The sequence below is a fragment of the Narcine bancroftii genome, chromosome 2 (assembly GCF_036971445.1).
Source record: "Narcine bancroftii isolate sNarBan1 chromosome 2, sNarBan1.hap1, whole genome shotgun sequence".
Lineage (NCBI taxonomy): Eukaryota > Metazoa > Chordata > Chondrichthyes > Torpediniformes > Narcinidae > Narcine > Narcine bancroftii.
Window position 1 is genome coordinate 57,481,937 of NC_091470.1, and position 20,032 is coordinate 57,501,968.

General features: G+C 36.6%; 1 protein-coding gene across 10 annotated transcripts in view; it reads left to right on the plus strand.

Annotated features, from left to right (window-relative positions):
* LOC138753571 (neuronal PAS domain-containing protein 3) overlaps positions 1 to 20,032 on the plus strand; it is a 1,142,342-nt gene that overhangs the window by 1,088,600 nt on the left and 33,710 nt on the right. For all 10 annotated transcript variants that reach the window (XM_069916739.1, XM_069916738.1, XM_069916740.1 and 7 more), the window contains 2 exons: positions 14,345 to 14,538; positions 15,061 to 15,167. In XM_069916739.1, the coding sequence (XP_069772840.1) occupies positions 14,345 to 14,538; positions 15,061 to 15,167 (301 nt within the window). The remainder of the gene's footprint in view (positions 1 to 14,344; positions 14,539 to 15,060; positions 15,168 to 20,032) is intronic.

A 20,032-nucleotide genomic window follows, 5' to 3' on the forward strand; every position in this document is an offset into this window, starting at 1 on the left:
AGGTCAATGTGGCTGCGGAGGCTGCAGGAGCACTGGAGGTGAATCCACAGACACTTAGTGGCTCTGAAGAGACTCGCTTTTGCTTCTTTTTCTCCGACTGCAAGAGGTGCCTGGCAATTTCTGTTAATGGCTAACCTGTCTACCTTACAACAGACTTACAAAGCAAATGTTGTGTAATATCTCAGCTGTTTAATTACATAACAGTAAAGGAATCTTGAATCTAGAAATTAATAATTCTAAAATAATTTTTAGGCCATGTCAAATACCATAAAAGAATCAAATTGTCTTTCATTCTCCTGAGCATACTTTTCTAATGTCTTTGCCTTGCACGCCCCCCCCCCTCCCCCCCCCCCCCCCCCCCCCCATTGATGGCTGGTGTGGCTGTCTTATTATAGTAGACAGTCACTGACTTTCAATTGAGAAAGTTACAAGTGGCCTTTGGAGAATAACTTCAATACCTCTGGCTACAGTTGAATCTTTGTTTTGCCATGAATGGCAGTATTTTGACTTGCTCTCTGGCAGCAGCAATGTTACTGGTGAGGAAGCAGAGGTAGGTTGAATAATGTTGTCACCATAAGTGAAAATGGCTCCATGGTGCCTATCTCCTGGATAGATATTTCAGTTAACCTAGAAGTGCATTGGAGAGTAGTTTGTTAAATGACTGTGACATGTTAAAAGGTCACAAGTTTCCACAGCTAAGATGAGCCTACATGAACAGTATTTGGGCTTGTGCAGCAGCACTGAGACTGAGACTGTGTTCTGATTTACAGCAAAGGAAATTGAGACATTGTCCCTGCATGATGGTCAACTTCCAAATGTGGTGGTGGCCATTTACCAAGCTGGAAAGGATAAGCTCCAAACTCTGCGCAAGGTTTTTTTAAAATATTTTTTTTATTTTTCACACTGTGAACCATATCAATCAAAATACTTACAAACATTTCCATCTTAAATATACACAGTGACATTTTCTCCCATTTTTCCCCCCCTACCTTCCCACCCCCCTCCAAAACCAATAAATATTCAACATATACAATACAATAAAACCATTAAACAATGTCATCACACAATGAAAAATAAACAAGAAAAATGTGTCATGTACTGGATCAAGTCATTTTGTCTTCTTATCATTTTGGGAGTGGAGGTCCAAGGCAAGCCTTCTCTGTTATGTTCCATGTATAGTTCCCAAATTTGTTCAAATAATGTGATTTTATTTTTTAAATTATGTTATTTTTTCCAATGGAATACATTTATTCATTTCCATGTACCATTGCTGTATTCTCATGCTCTCTTCCATTTTCCAAGTTGACATACATTTTTTTGCTACTGCTAAGGCTATCATAATAAATATTTTTTGCGCTTTATCCAATTTGAGGATCCAATTTAATTCCTTACTTCTTATATTACTTAGAGGAAAGATCTCTGGATTTTTTGATTATTTGTTTTTTGTGATTTTATTTAATATCTGATTTAGATCTTCCCAAAACATTTTCACTTTCTCACATGCCCAAATTACATGTACTGTTGTTCCCCTTTCCTTCTTACAGCAAAAACATCTATCTGATAATGTTGGATCCAATTTTTTTAACTTTTCGGGCATGATATAAAACCTGTGTAACCAATTATTCGGTATCATGTATAACCTTGTGTTTATTATATTCTTCATAGTTCCAGAACATAACTTTTCCCATATTTCATTTTTTATCTTTATGTTTAAATCCTTTTCCCACTTTTGTTTGGGTTTATAGCTTATTTCATCATTTTCCTTATTTTGCAGCTTAATGTACCTGTTTGTTATAAATCTTTTAATTATCATTGTGTCTGTAATCACATATTCAAAGCTGCTTCCTTCTGGTAATCTCAGTCTGTTCCCCAATTTATCCTTTAAATAAACTTTCAGTTGATGATATGCAAACATTGTACCATGAGTTATTCCATATTTGTACTTCAACTGTTCAAATGTTAATAAATTATTTCCCAAAAAACAATTTTCTATTCTTTTGATTCCTTTTCTCTCCCATTCTCTAAAGGAAAGGTTATCTATTGTAAAAGGGATTAGCGGATTTTGCGTCAATAGTAACTTTGGTATTTGGTAATTCGTTTTTTTTCCTTTCTAAGTGGATCTTCTACAATATATTGAGTAAATTATGCAGTACTGGTGAGCTTTTATATTGTACCAGCTTTTCACCCCACTTATAAAATATATGTTCTGGTACCTTCTCCCCTATTTTATCTAGTTCTCTCTTAGTCCTGTCTGGTTTTACCCTTGTCTGGTCTTTTCTTTGGCTTGGCTTCGCGGACGAAGATTTATGGAGGGGGTAAAAGTCCACGTCAGCTGCAGGCTCGTTTGTGGCTGACAAGTCCGATGCAGGACAGGCAGACACGGTTGCAGCGGCTGCAGGGGAAAATTGGTTGGTTGGGGTTGGGTGTTGGGTTTTTCCTCCTTTGCCTTTTGTCAGTGAGGTAGGCTCTGCGGTCTTCTTCAAAGGAGGTTGCTGCCCGCCAAACTGTGAGGCGCCAAGATGCACGGTTTGAGGCGATATCAGCCCACTGGTGGTGGTCAATGTGGCAGGCACCAAGAGATTTCTTTAGGCAGTCCTTGTACCTTTTCTTTGGTGCACCTCTGTCACGGTGGCCAGTGGAGAGCTCGCCATATAACACGATCTTGGGAAGGCGATGGTCCTCCATTCTGGAGACGTGACCCATCCAGCGCAGCTGGATCTTCAGCAGCGTGGACTCGATGCTGTTGACCTCTGCCATCTCGAGTACTTCGACGTTAGGGATGAAAGCGCTCCAATGGATGTTGAGGATGGAGCGGAGACAACGCTGGTGGAAGCGTTCTAGGAGCCGTAGGTGATGCCGGTAGAGGACCCATGATTCGGAGCCGAACAGGAGTGTGGGTATGACAACAAAAATCTGATAAATACCTTAATTGTGTTGCTCTATAATAATTTTTAAAGTTTGGTAACTGCAAACCACCTTGGTGGTACTTCTCTGTTAATTTATCTAACGCTATCCTCGGTTTCCCCCCCTTCCACAAGAATTTCCTTTTAATTCCCATTAGTTCATTAAAGAATTTCTCTGTTAAGGGAATTGGTAACAATTGAAATCCTTGGGAAGACATTCATTTTAATGCAATTTACCCTCCCTATCAACATTAGCGGTAATTCTTTCCAATCTTCTAAGTCTTGCTACAATTTCTTTATTAGTGGCTGATAATTTAATTTGTACAGGTGGCTTAAGTTATTATCTAACCTAATACCTAGGTATTGGATTGCTTGTGTTTGCCATTTAAATGGTGATTCTTTGTTAAATTCTGTATAATCTACATTACTCATTGGCATCACATCACTTTTATTTGCGTTGATCTTGTACCCCGATATTTCTCCATATTCCTTCAATTTCTTATGCAGTTCTTTTATTGATATTTCTGGTTCTGTTAAGTATACTATGATGTCATCTGCAAATAAACTAATTTTATACTCCTCCTTTATTTTTATCCCTTTTATTTTATTTTCTGTTCTTATCAGTTCTGCCAATGGTTTTATTGCTAAAGCGAACAGTGAGGGGGATAATGGACATCCCTTTCTAGTTGACCTACTTAATTTAAGTTGATTTGATACATATCCATTTACCTTCGCAAATGGTCTATTATATAATGCTTTAATCCAATTTATATATTTTTCTGGTAGATTGAACCTCTGTAATACTTTGAATAAATAATTCCATTCTACTCTGTCAAAGGCTTTTTCTGCGTCTAAAGCAACAGCCACTCTTGGCTTCTTATTTCCTTGAACTGCATGAATTAGATTAATAAATTTACAGTCATTATCTGCTGTTCGTCTTTTCTGAATAAATCCAGTTTGATCTTGTTTTACTATTTTTGGTACACAATCAGCCAATCTGTTTGCTAATAATTTTGCTATTATCTTATAATCTGAAAAGGTAGAGATATTGGTTTATATGATACTGGTGTTACTGGATCCTTCCCCGTCTTTGGTATTACTGTAATTATTGCTGTCTTACATGAATCTGGCAAGTTTTATGTTTCTTCAATCTGGTTCATTACTTCCAGGAGAGGAGGAATTAATAACTCTTAAAATGTTTTATAGAATTCTATTGGGAATCCATCCTCTGCAGGCATTTTATTGTTCGGCAGCTTTTTTAATATATCCTGTACTTCCTCTATTTCAAATGGTTTTATCAGTTTGTTTTGTTCCTCTTCTTGCAATTTCGGCAGTTCAATTTTAGCTTAAAGCTCTTCTACTTTATCATCTTTCCCCTCGTTCTCAGTTTGGTATAATTGTTCATAAAATTCCTTAAAGTTCTCATTAATCTCCATTGGATTATATGTAATTTTTTTGTCCTTTTTCCTTGATGCCAATACAGTTCTTTTAGATTGTTCTGTTTTAAGTTGCCAGGCTAATATTTTATGTGTTTTTTCTCCTAGTTCATAATACTTTTGCTTTATTTTCATTATGCTTTTCTCCACCTTGTACGTTTGTAATGTTTCATATTTTATTTTGTTTTGTCCACCAATTCTCTCCTTTTCGTTATATCATCCCTTTTTACTAGTTCCTTTTCTGTACTTACTATCTCCCTTTTCAACTGCTTTATTTCCCGATTGTAGTCCTTTTTCATCTTAGTTACATAACTTATTATCTGCCCTCTAATGAAGACTTTCATTGCATCCTATAATATAAATTTATCTTCCACTGATTCCGTATTTATTTCAAAATATGTTTTAATTTGGTGTTCAATAAACTCTCTAAATTCCTGCCTTTTAAGTAGCATGGAGTTTAACCTCCATCTATATGTTCTTGGTGGGATGTTCTCCAGTTCTATTGATAATAACAGGGGTGAATGATCAGATAGTAATCTAGCTTTATATTCAGTTTTCCTAACTCTCCCTTGAATATGGGCCGACAACAAAAACATATCAATCCTTGAGTATTTTTTATGTCTACTTGAATAATATGTGTATTCCTTCTCTCTTGGGTGCTGCTTCCTCCATATATCCATAAGTTTCATTTCATGCATTGATTTAACCATAAATTTGGCCACTTTATTCTTTTTGCTAGTCTTTTGTCCAGTTTTATCCAACATTGGATCCAAATTAAGGTTAAAATCCCCTCCTATCAATATATTTCTTTGTGTAGCTACAATCTTCAAAAAAAATATCTTGCATAAACTTTTGATCCTCTTCATTAGGTGCATATATATTGAGCAAATTCCAAAATTCTGAATATATCTGACACTTTATCATTACATACCTCCCTGCTGGATCTATTATTTCCTCCTCTATTTTGATTGGTACATTTTAATTAATTAATATAGCTACACCTTTAGCTTTTGAATTATAGGATGCTGCTGCTATGTGCCCTACCCATTCTCTCTTTAATTTGTTATGTTCCACTTCAGTTAGATGCTTTTCCTGCACAAATGCTATATCAATTTTTTTTTCAGTAAATTTAATAGCCTCTTCCTTTTAATTTGGTAATGTACTCCATTAATGTTTATAGTCATATAGTTCACTCTGCCCAAGGTAGATGCCAGAATACTCCATTGTCATATTGCACATAGTCTTCATGAAAGGGCTCTCAAGGCCTCTGTGTCAAACTCATGTTTGTGTTAAAAAAACAGAAATGCTGGAGGAACTCAACAGATCTCGTAGTGTCCACAGGAAGTGAAGATACATTACCGACGTTTCGGCTCTGAGCCTGAAACGTTGGTAATATATTTTTAACATCCTATGGATGCTGCAAAACCTGCTGATTTCTCCCAGTATTTCTCTGTTTTTACTACAATCTGCAGACTTTGGTGTTTTACCGCATGTTTGTGTTGCCCTCACAAGGGGATTGGTTTGCACCTATGTGACTCACTATATGTAGATTCTTGAGACCTTTCAGTAACCGTACCTCTTTTCCTCTACCCCTTCCCCCACCATAGAAATATTACCAAGGCTGGTTATACATGCTAAAATGGAGAGTTTATTCTCACCTTGTACTTCTCTGAATCTTTCAGTATGCCATAAGTACCTTTGTAATAACTGCCACTGCATATAGCCTTCTTCTTCCACCCCTTTAAATAGATATAATAGTTTTAAGTCGTAAATAGTTTTTAGTAACTCACAAAGTTAGATCAACTTGAGGACATTAAGCCAATTATTTGATGTTCAAATCTTGATAAGGGGACAGCATGACTTCAGTGAGCTGCCGACATCTCATTAAATAGGAGTGGGTGTATCATGCTCTATGATTCCGTGGTTATTTTCATGAGCTATATATATTTAACCTCCTCATGTCTTCCACTTGATGACTATTTTAAATGGAATGCATATTTGTTACAGCTGCTATGTAAGTCATCTTGCAATACATATTTACTGATTACAACATCTGGGACGTCAGCAAAAATTAAAAGCTGCTCTCTTTGCAATTCAGCCATCTATCCTGACAATAGTTTGATTGCTGTTGAATCAGTTTCATATTGACTACATCAATAAAACAGTGCAGTCCTTTCATGTTTGGGCCAAGGCTTAAATCTGACCTGATGCAAACAATCCTTATAAATTTACTTGGCAGAATGTTAGCACACAAAGAAACTTAATTCAGCCTTTAAATCTTTGTGACACAGATTTATTACCCGGTGTCAGACCTTTTTCCCATTTATACTCTGATGCTTAATAAGAATATACATTCTCAATCTTTTTTGTTGTCCCTGTCTTTAATTTCTCAGCTGACTAGCTATGGTGGCCTTTCCATTTTCTGTTGCCATAGCCATCCAGTTTGTATTTGAGCTGGAGCTCATATAAGGATAGATTATGTACTTTTTTAATCAGAGATCAATCACGCTACATCTACCATGCTTCAATTCACTAACCTTGCTATCTGGTACAAGTGCAAAGTTAATTGACAATTACAAATTGCATGGTAGCTAATCACTATTCAATTGCTAAGCTTATGAAAGATAAACATGAGATTGGAAAAGTTGCATTACATTGGGGATTGTAGAAGAAAGAAATAATTCTGTGTAAATTTGCAATGATATTGCACAAAATGAAATATGTTCACAAAATAGCATTAGCATTTATCAAATAGATGTCTTCCATTCTTAACGGAATACAAGCTCAAGGTAATGTTATGAACAATGATGTTCTGTAGTATAAAAATGGAAATATTTGAATAACACATCATTCAACAAAATTTTTAAAAACTATTAATCGAGTACTTTTTCTAGACAAAAGAACAATAGTTGTGTATTTAACCTCTATCATATCTCATTTTTATATTGTTTGTCATAGAAGCACAACTGACAGTTACATTTAAGGAAGTTCCCTTTGCACAACCACACTTTATTCCAAACATCATCCAGCTTTGTTCTTGGGGATCCATATCTTGACTATTTTTGCATGAATAAATTTACATAATCAAGCTTGATCTTGACAGATGCTATCTCAAGTAACATTACCTAAGGGCCATTATTGTTTTACATCAATGACATTCCAATAATGAAGGCAATTAGTTGTTCTACAAGGTATTGTGTTTCAGAATGTAAGTGATATAATAGTAGAGAAGTACTTTCACAATATGGTTTTATTTATTTTATACTTTTGTTTTCCACATTTTCCATTACTTCATCACTACATTATGATGCATGAGTGCAATCTCAGGCTTTCCTTCAATTTTCTATTTATTTGTGTATCTCCAAACAATATGCTAAGTTCAGAACTCACAAATGGAAAGATACATTATGTAATTATGTTTTTGTTGTTGAAAGATTACTATTAGCATAGCGGTTAGTGCAATGCTGTTCAAATTTGGCACAAATTTCCCACCCTTCAAAACATATGGGGGTTGTAGATTAATTGGTTTATTTGGGGGACATAGCCTTGCGGGTGGGAAGGGCCTGTTATTGTGCTGTATGTCCAAAAAAATTAAAAATTATGAACATTTGTTTAAAAAATAAACTTCCAATTTGGCTACAAATTTTCAAAGTTCATCCTTCCCATGAACAAAGGTAGAAATATCAACTTCCATTTTTACAATTCTTGTCCCTGAAGCAGTGAGACAATGTTCTTGCTGTTTGAATATCATTGTTCTGATATATTTCAACACTTTAAAGTATAAATTGTTTTCCAGGTTTTTAATAAGAAAAGCATCCATTTTACTTCAGATTTAAGAACATTTTTTCATTGACTGTGCTTTTTGTTAAACTTCTGTTTGCATAACTCATTTGTGTGTAAGCATTTGAATGTTCCAGTCCAGTGGCAATAGTTAAAAGACCCATTAACTGTCTGAAGCTTTCATTAGCTCACCAACAGCTGTCACATTAAAATAGGAGATATTTTGATGGCTGTATGAGGGCATGGCAGAGTGGCATTATTCCATAAGGCAGGCAATTTTTCAAATCGTTTCATGACTGGAGTTAATTCGAACAATTGAACAGGTATGTTAGGTTACTTGAAAACCCATAATTGAAACTATAATCCATTATTATACCTTAGGCTACTCATTTCAAAATTAACCTACATGTAAAACATTGCATGTACCATTTACAACCTCTTTCATTGGGCTCAAAGAAGGCTCTATGATAAAAGGTGCATTATTTTCACTCTTTTTTTCAAATATGTGGCAGGTTCTCAAGAGTAATACAGGGATCAATGTGACCGTTTCCTTTTCTGATAAACTGATAGTATTTTGATTAGATATTATAGGCCACTAAAGTTTTTTTCTGCCTTTTATGGAAAAGTCCTGGTGCAGGAAGGTGATGCCACAGTGCACCTGAACCATTGTTCAGCCATGCCTCTGACTTTGACCCAAAGAGAAAAATGCATTCTGGGTTTGACATTTTAAAAATGGCCCCAAGGCATAAACTTACACACATCTGAGATGAAATAAGATTATCATGGGTAAATGCTTACACAAGCATTTTACTCAAGGGTTCATATCAAAGAGATTCCTTTACTAGCTTATGCCTGCCTTTGTAACTAGATCTCAACTTGACCTTATTGAATGCACTGATGTACGTTTTCAGTCATTATGCTGGTTATATTATATATCAAGAGCACTCTTGAGAATTCTGAGGAATTGTTAATTCTTATTTCTTATGTATGTCTACTCATTATTCACTCTGAGGAGGTTGATATAGTGTGTTGAACCATGAATTATAAAAAATAATTCCTTTGTATGTTGGTTTACATTAAATTGAGATATTTTTTTTTAAACTGTGTGTTGCCTCAGTAGGGTTCCTGATGTCAGTTTATATTTAGCTGCTTGGTTATATTAAATTTTTTTCTACCACTTGTGATGTTTTTGCCAAGAACACTCTTGTAGAATTGCATACAAAACTATTCTTTTCCCAAATGTATTCTTAGACAAATTTTGTGTGGAATTTTAATTTCATTTCATTTTTGAAAGGTTGATATTTGAAGCCAAAGTTAGAGATTACATAAAATTGACAGGATCAGTGAAAGGCTATAATATTACCATTAAGTTTACTTAAAAACTGAACTTTTAATAAAATGCAGTTTTTAACTATTCCATTGTCTCTTCACATATTAATCAGGATTGATCTTTTGTAGAATTTCTTTTTCTGCTTTTGTACTAAGACTAGTTTTTTTTATGATCAGACTTCACAATACTCTGGAAAACCAATCCTCCAAAACCTGCGCAAGTGTGCTCAATGGATTTTGCAGAGCCTCTAGTGTTTCTACATAGCACTAGATTTGAAGCAGATAGCTCAAAGAACTGCAATGACATTGATCTCACTTAGTGAACAGCTTTTTGTTGTGAATGAGAGGTTCTTGCAAAAGTATGATTTCTAAGATTTTTTTTATCAATTAGTTTTTTACTCTCACATGTTCCATTTAAAAAAAAAACGCTCTTTTGGTTAACATTTGTTTCCTTGAAACTCTAAATTCATAGATTATGGGCAGAAATATAACATAGCCTGTAAATTTAAAGGCATAAACAACTAGTCAAAATGAGGCAGGTAATGGTCGAATACTCATTGCTATTTATCTGTGTGTGTACTTTTATATATACAGAACCTCACATTTATACTTAATTTATTTTTATATACATATTAAAATGCAACATGAAACATCTTCCCACATGGACCTTATTTGTTCACAAAGATTACAGTTTTTTGGATGTGGAGTTTCAATATGATTGGGCAATATTTTATACCAATCACAAATTAGTCACCTTTGTATATCTTATATCTGAGTTCTAATTATTATTAAATCGCAAATATTAGCACCACACTGTTAAGCAATTTTCACTCTTCTTGGTCAACCTTCCCAATTATGGCCAGATTAGACTTATGAAAATTAAGTTTACTTTTGACAAGACCTGACTGGCTGACTCACCTTGAATGTGTTTTTTTTTAACTTTATCTTATCTCTTGTGACCAATTCTTTATTGTTTTATGATTGTTGGTAAACTTGTTAATCTTGGAAATTATAATTGGGTCAAAATTCACAAAACCACTTACCTAACAGTGAGTGCCAGCACCTTCTTAAAGCCAAAGACCTTGTGGTGAAGTTAGCAGTTAGGAATGGTCAATAAATTCTGACTTGCCAATTACCTTTTTCTGACCCCCAGCAATAAGCCATATCAAACCTTCCAGCCAGACAGAAACATCTCTGTGTGAGAAACCATCACAGTATAAACAGAAGGTAACTGTAGATATCATGAATTATCTGCAAACAACCAACTGTAGCCACTATTCAGTCTCAGTTGATCACCATTGGGATCAAGCTGCTAAATATTACCCACCATCCATCAAAATGAATCAGCTAAAGCAGAGATTGCTAGCCATTAGCCAACCTGAAAATGCCAAAAGATAATTCACATGGCTGCAAGAGTTTAGCAGGCATTTTTCAATCTGCAGCCAAGATAGAGCTGAAGATCTAAGCCTGACTCTGCTCTGAATGATGCATCTTGACATAGGAAGACTTGCAAGCTCCTCTGAACAATGCTTGTACTCTGGTGATACTAAATGACAATTATGTGTCAGACTAAAAGTCTGACCAATTTTGACCAGGGTGATGAGGTCCTGCAAAGAGAATTCAGTGAGTTAGGAGCTAAATTGAAGGACAGGACCTTTGGTGTTGTGATATCAAGATTTCTACCTGTGCTATGTGCTAATGATGTTAGAACCAGGAGGATAATGCAGCTTAACATATGGCTAAAGAGGGAGGGCTTCAGATTTCTGGATCATTGGGCTCTTTTCCCAGGGATGGTGGGACAGTTTACATATGAACTGAGACTAATATCCTAGCATGAAAGTTTAAAAGTGCTGCACTGCAGGGTGTAAACTAGTTTGCTGGGTGTGGGGAGGAGTGGGAACCAGAATAAGAAAGCAGAGAATAGAGCAGATGGTAGAAAGGTTGATGCAATGTGTAGTGAGTTTGTGAAGGAGAGCAGGCAGTTGAGGGAGCATCAATGTAGTCAGCTGGAGAATTTGAAATGTGTTAATTTCAATGTAAGGAGTATTAGGAATTAGATAAATGAACTTAGAACATGGATCAGTACATGGAATTACGATGTTGTGGCTGTTAAATAAACATGGTTGATGCAAGGACAGAAATGGCTGATGAAGGTACTAGGGTTTAGGTGTTTTAAAAGGGATAGGACGGGAAGTAAAATGGGGAGTGAATAGCATTACTAATCAGGGAAAATTTAACAGCTGCAGAAAGGGAGGATGTGTGGAGGGATTGTCTAAAGTTAGTGGGAATGAAGTAAAAAACAGAAAGGAAGTGATCACTCAATTGGGAATAGTCTACAGAACACCCAAATAGTCCTTGGGACACTGAACAGCAGATAAGTATGCAAATTTGAAATGTTGCAGAAATAACAGGGTTGCTGTTATGAGAGACTTTCACTTCACTTCTTGTAGTGCCACCTTACTACAAGAGGCAGAATTTGTCGGGTGTGACCAAGAAGGATCCTGACACAGAATGTGTTCAAGTTGAGTAGAGGAGAGGCCATTCTGGATCTAATTCTGGCTAATGAACCTGGTCAGGTGGCAGACCTCTCGATGGCAGAATATTTCAGTGTAAATGACTACAACTGGCCTTTAATATAGCTATGGACAAGGATAGGAGGAGACAAAATGGTAAAGTGTTTAAATGAGGAAGGGCTAATTATGATTGGATTTGCAGGAACTGGAAAGAGTAAATTGGGAACAGATGTTCTCAGGTAATAGCACAGAAGTAATATGGAGGATGTTTATGGACCACTGCATGCGTTTCTGAATCGGTTTGTCCCAATGATTGACAAAAGAGGTGAGAGAGCAGTTAAGAGGAAGTAGGAATCATACAGAAGGTTTAGGGAGCGTAAGACAGGAAGGCCTTATGAGAATTATATGGCAGTCAGGAAAGAACTTAAGAAAGAGGAGAGCTAGAAAGGGGCATGAAAAGGCCTTGGCAAGTAGGATTAAGGAAACCCCTAAGGTGAAGGATGACAAGAGTGAAGGTAGGACCGCTTAAGGATAAGGAGGCAACACTATGCCTTGAGATTGGGGAGGGCTGAAATTAATATTTTGTTTCAGTGTTTACCAGAGAGAGGGACCTTGGTCAATGTGAGGTCATTATAGAACAAGCTTATGTGGTGGATCATGTTGAGATTAGAAGGAAGAAGTGCTGAATCTTTAAAGCATTATGATTGATGTCTCTGGGACCAGACTTCCCCAAGTTGTGAAAATGAAGTAAGAGATTGCTGTGACTTTGGCAATGATCTTTGAACCCTCCCTGGCCATATAGAATGTACCAAAGGATGGAGAATGGCAAATGTGGTCCCATTGTTTAAAAAGGATAATAGGAAGAATCCCTTATATAAGGGAATTTTACGTGTATTATTTGTAAAATTTGTGTATTCAGTATTATTTTTGGGCATAGTACGAGTTATGATTTAATTGTTTAATTATTATAATTATAGAATTTGATGTCTTGAATGAAATGTTTTATGTATTAATTGTGGTTATGCTTCTCATTCACAATTGATGTGATATGATTTTATTTATGTTATCATTAGTTTACCTTGTGTAAAGGGTTTTTTAAACTGAATAAAAATATTTTAAAAAGAAAGAGAGAATCCAGAGTATTAAGGACTAGTGAGTCAGAGGTGAGCATATTATTGGATAGGATTTATGAGCATTTTGAGAAGTATAGCATGGCTTTGTGAGGGGTAGGTCATGCATCACAAGCCTAATTGAGTTTTTTGAGGAAATAATAAAAGAAATTGATGAAGATAGGACAGTAGATGTGGTGTATAGGGATTTTAGTAAGGCATTTGACAAGGTCCCTCATTCAGAAAGTCATGAGGTATGGGATCCATGGAACCTTGGCTGTGTGGATTCAGAATTGGTTTGCCTGCAGAAAGCAGAGAGTAATAGTAGATGGAATGTACTCTGCCTGGAAGTTGGTGGCTAATGGAGTTCCGCAGGGATCTATTCTGGGGCCCCTGCTCTTTGTGATTTTTTTAAATAAATAACCTGGACAAAGAAGTAGAGGGATAGGTCAGTATATTTGGAGATGACATGAATGTTGGAGGTAGTGTAGAAAGTTGTCGTAGGTTACAACAGGATATAGACAGGATGAAGAGTTGGGTGCATGGATGTAAGAAAAATAAAGGGTTCTGGGTGAGAAATACAAATTGTTTAGTTTGTTGAGTAGGTTTATATAAATTGGCACAACATCGTGGGCTGAAGGGCCTGAAATGTGCTGTAATGTTCTATTTTTTTTGCAAAGGTATTGGGAAGTTAATAACTTTTCAGGTAAAATTGCAATATAAGAACCGGAGGGACATAATAACATTTGTTACAGAACTGTGACAGAGAGATAAATTGGGATTTAAAGCCTGTTGATTTTTCAATTGATCTTTGTTTAGTCTGTAAAACCTAGATATGACCTGCAGTTAAATGCATTCCTTTCAAAAGCACCGAGTGGTGCATACTCATGAATGATCTCATTGATTGTTTGTTAACAAGACCTTAATAAGTACAAATGTGTTCATTTCAATTATTTCCCTGAGAATGACAAAGAAAGGTTCAACATCAATAAACCTATTCTGAAATAAATACCTCCATATAATTTACTTTTTGATACATGTATTGAACTGGCTGCAGACCTTTTTTACTCCGTCTGACCAAAGGTAAATCTATGACACTTAGATTTGTGGTTTTTGCTATCAATGCTTTAATCATCGCTTATGGACATCATTTTATACTTGCAATTCAATCTATTTTTTTCAAATCAGTTGTATTAAAATGAATCAAATGCTTATAGCAACATTCTTGAGCAAGGATAGCATTTACACCTTCTTATGATGTTATTTTGTTTCAGGTAATTCATGTAACAGGACGATTAAGGTTGCGAGTTTCTCATTCCCAAGGGTGTGTCCTGCCCATTCAAATCATCGGTCTCGTAGTTGTGGCTCATGCCTTGCCTCCTCCAACTATAAATGAAGTTAGAATTGACTGCCAGATGTTTGTGACCAGAGTAAATATGGACCTCAGTATTGTTTTCTGTGAAAACCGGTGAGCAGCTTTTCATTATATTATAACATCAGGATATGTAGATTTCTCTTTGGCACTTCTTTTCCTTTATTATCATGTCACAATTCTTGCAGGTGCCAGCTGATCACAGTGAATGACAGTCTAAAGTACTCAGTAGTCCTTTGTGACAAGAACCTTATGATCAATGCACTGTGCCCCTCCCTCCCCCTTCCCCCACCCTCTCTCTATACATGCAATAAATTTATACTCGTGCTTTGACACATTCACCACCACAGTTCTGTCTATTTTTCAATTGCAAATATTTTGGATTCCATTGAGGATGTTAATCAAAATGTGAAGTAACTTGATAAAACTGTAGGTGCTTTAAATCTCAAATTTAAATAAAACAAGAATATGCTGGCATCTGTGGAGAGTAAATCAGAGTTAACATGAGAAGTCAACAATATAGTTATAAATTAACAATTTCACAAGACTGTTTTCAAGTTATTTCAATTTATTCTTTCAAATATTTAGTGTTGATTCATTTATGCTTAAAACTTGCAGGATTAGTGACTACATGGATCTAACTCCTGTAGATATTGTGGGTAAAAGATGCTATTACTTCATTCATGCTGAGGATGTAGAAGGGATCAGACACAGTCACTTGGATTGTGAGTATATAATTTACTACATTCAAACATTGAAAAATAAATTTCATAAAATATTTTTTGGCAGGGAGAGTTGAGTTCCGTACAAAGTAGTCCTTCAAGAATATATGTAAGAATGATCCGAATAGGTCTTTGACTAGATACACTCCTGCCTGTTGTACACGCAGAAACTCTCTGCAGCATTTTGAGGGCAGGGTTTAACAACAGCTGCGCAAGAATATGTTATGATGTCCATCTGAGGTTGATAATCAGATTCCAGCATTTTGGGCTGGGAAAGGTTAATTAAAGTTTAATCCCAAGACACAATGCTATAAATCCTGAAACTATCCATCCTGTAAAAATAAAGATTTAAAAAAAACAGAACCCAAGATAATGGGATAATAAGCTGAATGGAAGAGGTGTTTTATTCACCTGAGAGCAGGTCATTCCTCAGCCGTCTTGAATATTGAGATCTACAATCTGGAGGTTTGAAAATAGATCTTTTATTTGTTTAAAATCAATATTTTAATAGTTAGTGCAAATTGTTTTTGAAATGGGTCAGATTTTGAACTGAAATGTTTTATTGGATTCTAAATGTGCTTCAACAGCAATTAAAAATTATATTGCTGGTGGTAAAGAAAAATGAAAGCTCAGAATAGCAATATGATGATTCAATCTATTGGTGTATTGATATGTCTTGCTATGCAGAGTTAGACATGTGGTTTTCCCCCATTTATATACCTACACAACCCTCGCTAGACAGAAATGCAGACAGAGAAGAAAATTCAAATAAAGTTACCAGAGAACTCCCTTCTGATGTGTAGATTTGAATAAACTCCCAATTGGCCTAATGATAGCAATTACATTAATCAGCAGAAGCTGATTGTGGCCAGGGACAATTCCAAAGCCATCTACAAGTTTGCCGATGACACCACAGTTGTCACAGGAATCACAGATGGCAATAATGAAGCATAGAGGAGGGAGATTGATCAGCTCATTGAATGGTGTAACAACAACAACCTTGCACTTAACATCAGCAAAACCAAGGAGATGATTGTGGACTTCAGGAGGAAGTCAAGGGAACATGGCCCAGACTCAATGGTGGAGAGGGTCAAGAACTTTTCTGGGTGTCAACATCTCCGAAGATCTGTCCTGGAGCCTTCATGTTGATGCAATCACAAAGAAGGCTCACCAGCGGCTATACTTTGTGAGGTGTCTGCAGAGTTTTGGCACGTCACCGAAGACTCGTAAACTTCTACAGGTATACCGTGGGGAGCATTCTGACTGATTGTATCACTGACTGGTATGGAGGCACCAACTCTCAGGACAAGAGTAAACTCTGGATGGTTGTTAACTCGGCCTGTGACATCACAGGCACCAGACTTCACTCCATCGAGGACATCTACATGAGGAGGTGTCTTAAAAAAGCAGCCTCTATCCTCAAAGACCCCCACCACTCAGGCCATCCCCTCTTCACTCTGCTATCATTGGGGCAAAGGTACAGGAGCATAAAGACGAGCACTCAGTGGCACAAGGACGGCTTCTTCCCCGCTGATGTCAGTCTCCTGAATAATCAATGAACCAAAGACACTGCCTTCATTTTTTTGCACTATTATTGGTAGTATTTTTGTATATATAATATATATATAGTAATGTCATAAGATGGTTGTAATACAAATGTTTGCACTGTGATGCTGCCACAAAATTCTGAATTTCATGACCTGTTCATGACAATAAATCCTGATTCTGAAATCTGCCCTCATCCATTCCCAGTGATGGATTCCAAATGTTAGCAATAAAAACAGATGAGAAGGATTTGCAAGTTGGTGCTTTTGCCCAATTAGAGAAATTTGGGACATGCTTTAGTAAGATTTTAAAAGATTGAAGAAATATCAGGTACATAATCTTATACTTTCTGTTGTAATTTGATTATTTTTAATAATTCAGCTGGAACGCATCGCCCTATCATTTTCAAATCTTTAAAGATATTGACTTCCAAGACTGGTAAATTGCTTTGCTCAGTTCTTTTTATGTTTGGTCCTGTTTGTAAATTAAATTAATGCTCTATATGGGTGCAGTGTTATTAACATATATAAAAAGACTGATATTGGCCAACAGCCAATAAAATTAAAGATGAATGTTACAATATGTCACCATTTAGAGATTTACAAAAGTTATTAAAAATACTTTTTCAGTGCTCATTGTTTAATGTTTTCATCCAGGTGTAAAACATTTGTGATTATTCTTTGGAGGACATGGATAGCATTGCTGACCATTTTTCACAAAACTTCAGTTTGAAACCAAAATATTTTAACCACAGAAGTAATTTTTTTTCCCTGTGGTCTATAGACATGTCAGTTATCAGATTAGGTTGGAGTTTCAACTTTGGTTTTATAGTTAGAGTCTATTTATAAAATTTACTAAGTACAATGAGAAGGGTTTGAGAAAGGACACTCTCCCAACTCAGGGCTTTCCACTCAGAGGTATTGGTGTCCCCAGACCAGGCTGTGATGCAGTTGGTATCCACACTTTGCACTACATATCTGAGGAGGTTTACCAAGGATTTTAATGTCATACCATACCTCCGCAAACTCCTGAGGAAGTAAAAATGCTGATGTGCTTTCATCTCAATGACGTTCGTATGTTGGATTCAGGAAAGGTCCTCCGAGATAGTGACTCCCAGGAATTTAAATTTGCTCACCCTCTCCACATCTGATCCCCAATGATCACTGGATCATACACCTCTAATTTCTTCTTCCTAAAGACCACAATCAGCTCCTTGATTTTGGTGAAGAGTGTGAGGTTATTGTTGGTGCACCAATCAGCCAAGTTTTCAGTCTCCCTCCTGTATGGTGACACATCACCCCTTTTTATACAACCCACTATCGTGGTATCCTCGGCAAATTTGTAGATGGTTTTATTGTTATACCGAGCCACACAGTCATAGGCATAAAGGAAGTAGAGCAGGGGGCTAAGAATGCAGCCCATGTCACCACAGACAGGAGCTGATATGCTTTAACATCAACCTCTCAAAGCACTGCATCACTGTGGATGTAAGTGCCACTGGCAGGTCATCATTTAGGCAGGTTTCCACACTCTTCTTGGGCGCAGGTATGATTGAGGCCTGTTTGAAACAGGTGGGTACCATGCCCTGTTGGAGTGAGATGTTGAAGATATTCATGAATACATGGGCAAGGTGATCATATAGGTTTTCAGTACATGGCTGGGTACTCCATCCAGACCAAATGCTTTCCTTCGATTTACTCCCTGAGAACAGCCCGCACATCATCTTTGGATACTGACGGTGGAAGATCATCAGGTGACATGGGGATACACACTGGTTGTTCCTTGGTCTGGTCATCAAATTGGGCATAAAAGGCATTGAGTTCATCTGGGAGTGAAGCTTTGCTGTCTCCTACTGTGCAAGATTTGGTTTTGTAGCAGGTTATAGTTTAGGCCCTGCCACAGCTTTCAGGTATACTTCATTGTTTCCATTCTCATCCAGACCCTCCACTTCGCATGGACTATGGCTTTTCATAAGCTATACCTACATGTTCTGGATCTCCAGACTTAAATGTCTGTGATCTAGTGCTCACTAAGTTCTGGATTTCATTCTTGATCCAGGGCTTCTGATTGGGGAAACCCCTGAACAATTGGTGCGGACACACGTGTCCACAGCTTTTATATCTGTATAAAAAGTCTCATCTAATGCATGACTCCTAAACATGCCATTGATGACTGGAGCTGGTGTTGCATTCATCATATGCCCAGTATTGATTTTAAAGTTGGTGAAGATGAGTTGATGCTATCTTTACCAGTCACTGTTACAGTAATGGATAGTGGCTTGTGTTAACCTGTTCTCTTTGGTGGACTGGTTGGAGTTCCAGCTTGATGAACAAGGGAATTAGCTAATGAATGTTACACCATAGGTGATCTTTTTGATAAAAGCAAAATACCAGAACTTATGCAAAATATACTGGTTACTGCTACTCCTGCTGGTTTTTTTAATTATCCACAAATAAAATCACAGAATAATCAAAAGCTGCAACGAATGGGTCTGCAAGATTTGGTTTTGTAGCAGGTTATAGTTTAAGCCCTGCCACAGCTTTCAGGTATACTTCATTGTTTCCATTCTCATCCAGTGGAGTGATACAGAGTGTAAAGTATTAATATTTTTTGGAAGGTTCCAGTTTAAACCAATGACATATTCACATTTGATTATAATCAAAGGAAAAAGCCACAAAACAGAAAGAAATGTTTGCATTTTTGAAACATTTTTGAATAATCTGAACTGATTTGTGGCCAACTTATTTTTGAAGTGACACCTGAGAAGTAAATGCAGCCTTAATTTACATGGCATCTTAAAATCTGCTTTCACAATAGCTTAATGGACTTGCATTGAAAAGTCAGCCAACTAAAATCTGAAGTGAAACTCGAACCATATCTTTTCAGCTACTTTGGGAGCTACAGAATAAAAGGTCTGTGAAACAGTTGATTCTAGCTATTACAGGTGACTCTGTAGCACAACAGGTAGAACTGTTACCTGCCATAGTTAGCAATCTGAGCAATCCTGATCTCCAATGGTGTCTATATTGCACTCATTCTGTGACTATATGGCTGGTCCAATTTGTACCTGATCCAAAAGATGTTAACTGACGAAGTTAATTATCCTTGGATGGTAGCAAAATCAAGGGGAGTTAGTGTGTGAGAAAATGGAGTATAGGATAATAAAGAAAGGATTTGGAATGTTCTGAGAGTTGACACAGACTGATGGCTTTTGTGAACCGTTCAAGAATCTTGACTCAGATGCACTGTCAATTTGAGTTTTGTGCGACACTAATTAAAATGTGGGTGGAAACTAGCCATTGATGAGATAATATCAAGAAATG